The sequence below is a fragment of the Orycteropus afer genome, unplaced genomic scaffold, assembly GCF_000298275.1.
Source record: "Orycteropus afer afer isolate SDZICR_OR568_19922 unplaced genomic scaffold, OryAfe1.0 scaffold00003, whole genome shotgun sequence".
In the NCBI taxonomy this organism is placed as follows: Eukaryota; Metazoa; Chordata; class Mammalia; order Tubulidentata; family Orycteropodidae; genus Orycteropus; species Orycteropus afer.
In genome coordinates this window covers 34,669,101-34,680,961 of record NW_006921590.1, presented here as the reverse complement: position 1 = coordinate 34,680,961, position 11,861 = coordinate 34,669,101, and the positions used below count along the sequence as shown (strand labels likewise).

The 11,861-nt window shown below is 35.2% G+C and overlaps 1 protein-coding gene across 1 annotated transcript in view; it reads left to right on the top strand.

Moving 5' to 3' along the window:
• Nucleotides 1-11,861, top strand: part of STAG1 (stromal antigen 1) — a 528,154-nt gene that overhangs the window by 112,504 nt on the left and 403,789 nt on the right. Inside the window, exon 4 of the mRNA XM_007937169.2 lies at nt 3,727-3,823. Within this exon, the coding sequence (XP_007935360.1) occupies nt 3,727-3,823 (97 nt within the window). The remainder of the gene's footprint in view (nt 1-3,726; nt 3,824-11,861) is intronic.

Sequence of the window (11,861 nt, the reverse complement as noted above, 5' to 3'; positions counted from 1 at the left end):
TACCAGTTGCTAGGACTAATTGTTTCCATGAATTTTGGTTTTCTTCATTCTTCTTTGCTCTGGACGAGGAGAGACCTATCGTTGCATTTTATTTTGTGTTTATTTCTTCTCAAATCTTTATTACTTTTTTTTTTTTTTTCTGGTGACTGTTGGCTTTTATTGCTGCTCCTTTTCTAATTGTTGGAGATGTTTGGTTAAGGTGTTGATGTTGCCTCTTCTTTTTTGATGTGACTTAGTATGAATGTATTGCTATCATTTTGTTTCTTGTATTTTCCTGGTGTTGCTGATTTATTTGTTGCATGTAACTTTCTGTGATGAGGTTGTTTTGTTTATGCATTTTGCTGCCATTTCCTTCACTGCTATTTGCTAAATATTTTTCCCCTCTCTTTTTTGTTTTGATGCTAAGCTTTATTTTTTACCGTGTGATTTTATTTTCTTCCTAAGTTTAGAATAGTCTATTGTATTTTGCAGTTGTCTTGATTCCTCTCTATTTAGAAATTCTGTATGTATGCTATTCCCTGTTTTTGGTTTGTAGTTGTCTTCTTTTACCGATTGTTGTCTCTGGTTCCCTTTTTATAGTTCTGTAAGTTTATTTTACTTTGAATACTTTATAATTGAGTTGGTTTCTGGGTTATGTTGTCATGTGTGTTAATCCTTGGTTGTTGTCTGCTGTTGTTGGTTCTTTGTCTGAAGGATTTCCTTTAGCATCTGTTCTAAGTCTGGTTTTAGTGAATTCTCTAGTTTCTTTTTATCTGGAAATAACCTAGTTTCTCCATCATATTTGAGGAACAATTTTGTTAGGTATATAATTTTTTGTTATAAATTTTTTTCTTTCTGGGTTTTATATATGCCATCCCATTGCCTTGTAGTCTGTATGGTTTCTGCTGAGAAATCAGAGGTTAGTCTGATTGGTTGCCCTCTGTAAGTAATTTTTTGTTTTTCCTGTGTTGTTCTCAGGATTCTTGCTTTGTCTCTGGTTTTCATGAGTTTGATTATAATATGCCTCAGTGATTTACTTTTTAGGGTGTATCCTTTTTGGGGAACCTTGAACTTCTTGAATGCATATATTCTTCTCTTTTATCATATTAGGGATGTTCTCTTCCTACAAATCTTTGACAGTTTTCTCTGTGGTTTTATTGGTCTCTTCCTGTTCTGGAATTCCAATCACATGCAAGTTATTCCTCTTGATGGTATCTCTCATTATTCTTAGACTCTCTTCATTTTGTTTCATCTTTTTTTTTTTTTTTGATTGATCCCTTAACAAAGTAGTATTAAGTATTTGTCTTCAGTCTTACACATTCTGTCTTAAATTGGTTCAGCCCTACACTTTATCCATTCAGTGTGTTATGTATTTCTGAAATCTCAGTATTAATATTCTGGGTTTCTATTTGTTGTTTTTGTAGGTTTTCTAATTTTTTGTTTGTTTTGTCAATTTGTTCTTGCATTGTTTTCCTAAATAGTTTTAGAGTTTGTCTGTGTTTTCTTTAATTTTCTCACTGTTTTCCTTGTCTGTTTCTCAGTTTGTGGAAGGTACCTAGATATAAATAAATTTGAATTCCTTATCAGGCAGTTCCAGTGCTGCTTCTTCCTCAGAGATATTTTCTGAGTGTATCCTGGTCCTTTGTTTATACTACTTATCTTGCTTTGTGCTTGTTCATTTATCTGTGAGACATTTTGATGTTGTTTTATTTATATTTAAGTGGTGAGTGTATATTGATGTGCTTTGCCTGGGTTTTTGTTTTATTGTTTTAATAGGATGTGCGTGAGTGACCAGGGCTTTTGTTCGTCTCTTTTCATTAGGACTTCGGTACTCATCACTTGTCTCCTGATGGGTGTGGTACAGAATGAGAGTGTGTGAACCATCTCTGTTAGCTGTTCTTCAAAAGCCATTTAGAGTGAGTTAGGCATTTATTGCCTGCTGTCTATTGTTGTTCAGTTGTTGTAGAAGGAAGTGGTAGTGCTCATCCATTGGGTGGGGCTGCATGTGGTGTGGATGTGGTTGGGTTGTGTGGGTGGGGTTGCTGTCTCTCACCTGCTTAGACTAAAAAAATAAACACCAAGAAAATAAAAGCAAGAGAACAAAAAGGCATAAACATTATAAACAAATGGCAGCAGTCACCAAAAATTAAAGGAAATAAGTCAAAAGAAAAATTTTAGAAAAAGACAAAGAGATAAGAAACACGATATCTGGGGAGGGGGGAATAAGCGACAAGATCAAGAGATAAAGAATAATAAAGAAATGAGAAAATGCCAAAAGAAAAACAAGTGATGGGAAGAACCAAAAGAGAAGAAAGAAAGAATTTTGCAACAAAGATAAATAAGATGGTGGGGACATGCAGGCACCCAGGCTCTGTCTGGGCATCCAGACAAGGTTGGAATTCCTTTCAGTGTAGAAGTTGGGTAGAGGTTGGTGATGACCACGCCTCTGTTCACCAAAAGGGTGTGGGGTACAGAAGGAATGGGGACTATTGCACCTTTCAAGTTGTCAGCCTCTAGTTTGATTGCCTGTGGTCTCCTCAACAAGTAGAGCCTATTCTTAGCTTGTTTCCAAGGTCAGAACACCGCTTGCAAACATTTAAAATGGCCATGGTGTTTGTAATTATTCAGTATAGCCGCAGCCAACAGTCCACAGCTCTGTGGACTTACTGTTTTCATTTTTGGTTGTCAGCCAATAGTACAATTGCCCATGTAATCCTTGGCATGCAAAGCTGATTTGTAGGTTGTTGCCTGGATCAGAATGCCACTTATAAATATTGAAATTGGCCATGTTGTCTGGCCAGCTGACAGTCTGTAGCTCTGTTTGTCTCCTTACTGACTATTTTCATTCAGGTTCTTTTATTAGTTCTACTTCTTTGTCCTTCCCTTCAAAGCTCAGTATTCCATAATTATCTTTTGTATTTACTTCAATTGGTTTCTTGTTTCTTTGTTGCAGAGTATCTGTTTAGCTTGTCTGCTTATTCTGCCATCTTGCTGAAAATCCCCTCAGATGCCTTTTTCAGGTTTTACAATATTGTTTTTTTTTATTTTCTTTCTTGATGTATCAAATCATTAGTTTCTCAATACTGAGCCATCATTGTATACCTCAAAAAACTACATCTAATATGTACAGTGTATATATATATATATATATATATATGACTAGTAGAATAGATTTTCTGATGCTTCATCTAGAAAATGTATATCTGTGTAAAAATTAAATTAATTTAATAGTTTTGTTAAATTTTTTATTTTGATTTGGGTACAAATTTACAAAGCAGATTCATTTTACTCTCAACATTTCATGCACATTTGGTTTCATGGCCCCAATTACGATCCTAACGATGAAAAGCTGTCTTCCCATCTCTTCCATGTGACACATTCTTCCCTCTGTTTTTCTCATCTCTGCATTCCTGTCTTTAAATTAATTTAATTTTTTTTTGTTATTTGTATGACATGGTTTCAATGCTTAATGGTACAGATGCTTATTGTACTTCTTGGGATTAGTAAGGTCAGGTTTTTATTGTGCTCTGGTGGGAATAAATTCTTAAGACCTAGTATTTTTCCTTTTATTGATCTTTAAAAGTGAGTCAATTTCTACTTTTATTTGGCTACAGCAAAATCATATCAGGTAAGTCGTTTTCTTTTTCACACAGACACACAAAAAAGCCCACAAAAACTTTTTTTTAAAATTTATTTGTTATATATATCATTTTTTGAAGTTTTCATTTTCATATTTTTTTCCCACAGTCCGTGGTCGATGACTGGATTGAATCATATAAACAAGACAGGGACATCGCACTTCTGGATTTAATCAACTTTTTTATCCAGTGTTCAGGATGTCGAGGTACAGAATGATGGAATAAATGATGTACATTGATTCTGTCAGTCCAGCAGTGTGACTTTTACTTTACCTCACATTAGTCATATATAATTCATCCTGCAATTATATGGTAATCTTTTTTCTGACAGAAAAAATCATTGTTAAATTATTTATGGCTATTCCATTTTTGTTCTGGATCAATTTTGCACTTACAAAATTTACATTTCTGTATTTTTTCAAATTATAAAGGAAATCTGAAATCTATTTCAATGAATTTCTTAATTGATTTTTGAGTGCTTAAGTTTTTATATCTATATTTACTCTTATTTACCTATATTTCATGTTAGAAGTGATACTTGTTGCTAATAGTAATTATTTAGTATCCTTTCCTGTATTTTTGGTCTCATTTGATAAATGAAGTACTTCAAGCTCAAATAATTTGCTTAAGGTAACATACGTATCAGAATCACTCCTGAGTTTTAGAGTCATTTGGAAATCCACAAAATAATGTTTTAATTTAAAGTAAAATTTATTTTTAGTTCATTAGCTAGTTTCCAGTTTTAAAAAACTTTTTGAATAGATTAATTTTAACAAGTTAAATTATACTATACTGTGAGAAATTTGGTAATTCACCATTGTCTGCTTTCAAATATAGTATAATAATCTTTTATTAAGGTCACGGATCAAATCGATTTTTGAAGACTTGCTTATTTGTGTCCATACTGTGCCAGTGTGTACAAAGATTATCTAGACAGTTTCTGCCCACAAGATGTGATAGGTAGAGTATGTGTAATTTTTTAAATGAGGCCTTATTGTGAGGCACAAAGAAGTATATACCAATAGTGCAGTGAAGTTCTCAGTGCTATCATAAGAATAGTAAAGCTAATTGCTGTCCAATCAGTAATTTATGAGAATGCACATTTTCAGCCTTTTCAACAAAATATTTTAATAAATTATTTTGATATGTCTTATGAATGATTTAAAAATGACTTTATCATCAGTGGTGTTTTAATTTTTATTTTGCTATGTGTGAAGTTTGAGAGCTGTTTCTGCTACTCTCTGTGTGAATTCTCTATTCATGTCCATTGTCCATTTCTCTGTTGACCATTTGTGTACTCAAGAGATTGTCGTTTCAACAAAGGGCATTTGACAAAACTGACTTGAAAACATTTTAATGAAATAGGCACAAATTCATACTTACATAATATAATTACCAAAACAAAGAAAACAAATAGGTTTTTCGCATCAATGGAATAAAGTCCAGAAATAGAACTACATATATCTGTGACTTTAGTAAAAGAGATAATGAAACTTACAAAAGGTTATTATTCATTTTCAGTAAATAATCTTTCAAGTTGAAACTACACCAAGATACCATTTTGCCACCTATCAAATTGTAGAAAATTAAAAATTATACCAGTATTCTTTTGCAGTGTCTGTGAGAAAACAGACTCTGTTACATTGTTGATTGGACTGCATATTGCTACAACTCTTTTGTTTCATCTTTAGACCATTCTACTTCTGAGATTTTGCCTTGAATATTTTTCTCCAGCAATACAAAAATAAATGGACAGGGTTATTCATTTGCACCATTATTTATGACTGCAGAATATTGGAAACAATATATATGCTCATATTCAGGCCAATGACTGAATAAGCTGTGGTATAGCTACACAATAAGGGTTTTTTACAATGTAAAAAAGAATGATTAATGTCTCTGTGACCTGATACAGAGAAATTTCCAGGACACACTTTTTCATTGTTGTTGAAAGTATTCACAGCAAAATATACACCAGTTCAACAGTTTCTATATGTACAATTCATTGGCATTAATTGCAATCTTTAAGTTGTACAACAATCTCACTGTCCTTTTCCAAATTGTTCTTCTCCTGTTAACATGAACTCATGATCCCCTAAGTTTCCTATTCGATCCTTTCAAGTTGCTTTTGTCAATTTGATCCCATATAGATAGATTTTAAAAGAGCATGTTGTTCAAGACAAACATTCTTTAATAGTTTATTTAAGGTAAACTGTATTTGGTTTAAGGAAGATTTCAGGGGATACTTTTGGTTTAAATTTTGAAGATTTTCTCAGGGCAGTAGTTTAAGGGGGTTCATCCAACCTCAGTGGCTCTAGAAAGGATTGATTGCTTGAGATTTTGGAATTCTTTTCCACATTTTACCACTTTTTTTTTTTTTAATTATTATTGGAGGAATGGTAGCTGGGCACCATCCATTTCTCCTGATCTCATGGCAAAGGAGGTAATTGTTCATGGAACAATTAGGCACACATTCAATTTTCTTCTCCTTTTCCTGAGTCTTTCTTCCTCTAGTACTCCAAGTGAATAGAGACCATTTTTTATACCTTGGATGGTTGCTTGTAGGCTTTTAAGACCCCATGCACGCAATGATCTAGGAGGACAGGACTAAAAATGGTATTAGGCCCATTACCTGGGATGTTCCATGAAATCATGTCCCTGAACCTTCAAGAAAGCAATTTTTGAGTAAATTTTTAAGCATGAAATACAGAGTATAAAAGAATATCTATAGTATGCAACTTTTTTCTGTTAAGAAAGAAGGGGAATTAATGGAATATACATATGTATTTTTTCATTTGCGCAAAAGAAAGGAGAAACCAGAGAATAATGAGATTTGTTTCTTAAAGAGTATGCAAGAATACGGAAGAATGTTTAGAGGTGATTGGGCTATTGGGCAGAGGGGCTAACAGTTATTTGAATATATTTTTGAACTAATCCTGACTAGAGGAACTAACTTAATGTTTAGCATATTCACCAAAAAAAAGTAAAAGGAAGGAAAATCAAGAGTTTAAATGCAAAAATAATAAATAGCACACACACACAGAAATATATGCAAAAAGAAAGAATGAAAGCACTAGAAGAAAACAGGGAAACTAACCTAGGAGTAAGGAAGATCTTTTTATTAACTCTTACTCAAATTCTATACATTATAAAAAATGATTGATAAGTTCACCTATATCTAAATGAAAAGCAGACATCTTTTATATGACATGTATTTTATAGGGAAAGTCAGTAGACAAAGGGCAAATGGGAGGGTAATTTTTCTTATTACAAAGGCTAAGATCTATTATATATTGAGTGTAGAGGAATTTTATAAGGACTCCTTATATTGCAAATTAATTGCCAAAATCCAGTGTGGTATTCTATTGTACCAGACTGTTTTTCTCTAAAGTTACATAGGAACCAAGGACAAAGGATATTAAAAGGTTAGTTTAAAGTGGGAAGAGAGTCATAGAAGGGTGAAAAAAGCCATTGTTGTTGTTGTTGTTATGTGCCGTTGAGTCGTTCTTTTATTCTAGTCCTTGGCTAGTGAACTACATGACAAGTTAGAGAATCTTGTCTTGAGTGAAAAGTCTGGGGTCTGTTGTTGTTGGTTGCTTCTGACTCATAGCAACCCCATATAACAGAGTAAAATTGACCCACAGGATTTTCTAGGCCGTAGTCTTTATGGAAGCAAAAACACGTCTTTCTCCTATCGAGCAGCTGAATGAGTTTGGTCTACTGGCCTCTTAGGCTCTCATTTCTCCTGTTGTTGGCCCTTTAGGCCTAGGAGTTGGTAATGATTTCCTACTTTATCTGTCTTAAGGTATGTAGCATCTGTAATTGTTTTCTAACTCTGCTCACATATCTTTATTTGGACTGTCTAGAGTGAATTGTTTATTGCTAAGACCCCAAGTTGGTCAGTATATATTAACAAAGATGCAGGAAGGATGACAAAGGAAAAAGTGATTTAAGTACTTTTGACTTATAATTACTTTCTAAAGCTAAACACAAATCAGAGTGTTACTACCATTGTTAAATATACTATATTGTTATTGTTAGGTGCTTTTGAGTTGGTTTTCAGATCAATTTCATATAACAGTGTAAAACTGTCCCAGAGGATTTTCTTGCCTGTAATCTTTTATGGAAAAAGATCATCAGGTCTTTCTTCTATGGAGCTGCTGGATGGTATTTTGAACTACTAACTTTTTGCTTAGCAGCTGAGTGCTTAAATGACACAATATCAGACATCTTCACTTTATTGATACAGGCATACATATTTTGGTATTTGCTTAAACAAGTTCTTAACAGATTCCAGAAATATATATAAGGAGGTATTGATAGTTTTTATTGGCAAGTGTACTTGTTTTTAGTTTAGATAGATAAGACAGCTAGCTTCCATAGATAGTCAACCCCTACTCATGTACAACAGAATGAAATGTGTGCCATCATCCTCACTCTCAGGGACGTGATATTTCAGCCAAGCCCACTTTTGTTCCTATTGTACCGGTCCATCTCATAGAGGGTATACCTTGTTTTCATTAGCCCTCTGCTTCACCAAACATGATATTTTCCTCCAATGACTGGATAACCCCTGATGGCGGGTGCAAAAAGGCAACTCAGATAATATTCTGTTGTGACCCATAAAGTTTCATTTGAATGATTTTCGGGAGTAGATCTTCATCCAGGCTTTTCTTGAAATCTTAGTCTGGAAATAACCCTGAAACTTCTCCACTACTGGTGACTCTGCTGATATTTGAAATAGCAATTGTATAGCTTCCATTATCACAACTACACGCAAGCCATCACAGTATGACAAACTGACATACTGGTAGTGGTTAGTAAATATAGGGCTATAGGGTGTGCTTGCTTTGAGTCAGAATCAGCTCTATGGGAATAAGATTGGCATTAGTTCTTCAAACTTGAGAATTGATGGTTAGAAATAACCTCCTTTCTTAGTTCATTGTAACAAAAATGACTCTAATTTGCAGTGCTATTACCTATCGGCCAACTTCCAAATGCCTGTGGGATTTCTAGTAGGCAAGATTGCCAGAGAAAAAAATTTCACCCAGAAGCAGTCAATACAGAATGTCTTAGTAATTTTTTCATGGCACCTGTGCACCAAAAGACATATGTAGTAGTTAAGTTTAGGATATAGCTTGTTCTTGTTAAATGCCATCGAGTTGGTTTGTACTCGTAATGATCCTGTATACAACAGTATAAGACACTGCCCAGTCCCATGCTCACAGTTGTTGATATGCTTGAACCTACTGTTGCAGCTACTGTGTAAATCCATCATGTTGAGGGTCTTCTCCTTTTTCCTGACTCCGTGCTCCACCAAACGTGATATCCTTCATCTTCTGGCTGTCCATGGTATATTCATTATTCTTCGCCTATACCACAATTCAAATGCATCAGTTTTTCTTCAGTCTAACTTATTCATTGTCCAGCTTTCACATGGATATGAGACAATTGAAAATCCTGTTGTTTGTGTTAGGCACACCTTAGTCTTTGAAGTGACGTCTTTGCTCTAAAACACGTTAAAAGAGGTCTTTTGCAGCAGATTTTCCCAGTGCAGTATATCTCTGGTGCTTCAGGTTGTGTGCCAACTTGACTAGGCTTTGGTTTTGAGTGCTCTGCCACTAGATAGTTATTCCTCATAATGAGAATTCCTCCATGGTGGATATCTGCCATGAGCACCTCTGTAGTTGCCTTCAGGGTATGGCCTGGTTCCAGTACACAAGGAGATGCTTTGAGGAAGGTCTCTAGCTTTTGGTCCATTTGGATCCTGTGTTTGGCTGAGTCTTTATCTCAGTGGCCTGCCATGTTGTTTGCTAATCTTAGGACTGTACCATTTTATCTGTTGATTTTGGGTTCATCACCCTTAACAGCCAGCAGCTACTGAGTCAGAAGAAGATTCCAGCTCTAGTGGGACTGGAATAGGAGGCAGAATGGAAGTCCAAGGTCAAGGGGCCTTTACCCAGCCCATAGAGTGGCCACTTTGAACTCAGATGTCTAGCGTTCTAAATTATAAAAGAGTAAATTTGTTTGTTAAAGCTATCCACTTGTGTTTTCTGTTATAGCCACAATACTGGTCCAGTTGTGAGGATTTTTTATTTCTTTATGGTGAAGTAGGGAATAACTAGGTCCAAATAATTTGTGTCCAAATAACTTAGTAACTATTTGAGAAAATGATACTCATGAATAATAATAAAAATTTTATTCCATTCTTTAAATAACTACATTAATTTATTAATGTATACATGTGCCTTTTGGCAGTATAACTTCTAATGTTTTAGATCATCCTCATTTCTTTTTGCACATTAATTTTCTATCATTACTTGTGAAAACTCAGCTTCTCAAAAATATGTCATCTGAAGGAATATAATATGATCTAGTGGGGAACTGTGAATTAACCTCATGCTCGTAGTTCCTATAGTGCCTGACATATATCAAAATTGTTGTGTTCCTCTTAAAAATTGAATATATTTCACATTGCCTTTTTTGTGCTTGATTCAGATTTCCAGGGCACCTCAATACATAGGTTGGGCACTATGACCTTAACCAGTGATTGGCGGTTAGTGTATATTGTTAGGTGCCATTGAGTCGGTTCTGACTCATAGGGACCATATGTACAACAGAATGAAACACTGCCTGGTCCTGTGCCAGGCTCAAAATCACTGCTGTGCCTGAGCCCATTGTTGCAGCCACTGTGTCAGTCCATCTGATTGAGGGCCTTCTCCTTTTTCACTGACCCTGCACTTTACCAAGCATGATATCCTGCTCCAGGAAATGGTTACTTCTGACACCATGGCCAAAGGAGGTGAGATGAAGTCTGGCCATTCTTGCTTTCAAGGAGCATTCTGGCTGTACTTCTTCCAGGACATATCTGTTAGTTCTAAAAGTCCATGGCACTTTTGGTATTCTTCACCAGCACCATAACTCAGAAGCATCAACTCTTCTTCAGTCTTCCTTATTCATTGGCCCATTTTCATGTGTATATGAGACAGTTGAAAACAACCAAAGCTTGGGTTAGGTGCACCTTAGTTTTCAAAGAGACATCTTTGGTTCTCAGCACTTTAAAGAGGTCTTTTGCAACAGATTTGTCCAGGGCAATACATCATCTGATTTTTTGACTGATGCTTCTGTGGGTATTGATTGTGGAACCAAGTAACATGTAATCTTTGACAACTTTAGTCTTTCCTCCATTTATCGTGATGCTGCTTATTGGTTCAGTTGTGAGGATTTCATTTTCTTTACGTTGAGTTGAACCCACACTGCAGATTGTAGTCTTTAATCTTCATCAGTAAGTGCTTCAAAAGTCATCTTTACTTTTAGCAAGCAAGGTTGCATCTTATGTATGTCTCAGGTTGTTAACGAGTATTCTTATAATTTTTATGCCATGGTCGTCTTCATATAGTTCAGCTTCTTGGATTATTTGCTTAGCATACAGATTGAATAAGTACGGTGAAAGGATACAACCCTGACACAGTCCCTTCCTGATTTTAAACCTGCAGTATCCCCTTTTTCTGTTCCAACAGCAGCCTTCTGGTCTATGTACAGGTTCCTAATAAGCACCAATTTAAGTGTTCTAGAATGCCTGTTCTTCTTAATGTTATCCATAATTTGTTATGATTCACACAGTCAAATGTTTTTGCATAGTTAATGAAACACAAGTAAACATCTTTCTGGTATTCCTTGTTTCAGCCAAGATCCATCTGACATCAGCAATGATATCCCTCGTCCCACTTCGGCCTCTGTATCCAGCTTACATTTCTGGAAGTTCCCTGTCATTATACTGCTACAGCCATTTTTGAATTATCTTCAGCAAGATTTTACTTGCGTGTGATATTAGTGATACTGTTTCATAATTTTCACATGCTTCTGATCACCTTTCTTTGGGATGAGCACAAATATGGATCTCTTCCAATCAATTGGCCAGGTATTCTGTCTTCCAGATTTCTTGACATAGACAAGTAAGTGTCTGCAGCATGGTACATATTTGTTGAAATGTCTCAGTGGGTTTTCCATCAATTCCTGAAGCCTAGTTTTTCACCAATTCCTTCAATGCAGCTTTGACTTCTTCCTTCAATACCGTTGGTTCTTGATCATATGCCACCTCCTAAAATAGATAAGCACCAACCAGTTCTTTTTGGTACAGTTACTCTGTATTCCTTCCATCTTCCTTTGATGTTTCCTGTATCACTCAACATTTTGGCCATAGAATCTTTCAGTATTGTACCTTGAGGCTTGAATTTTTTCTTC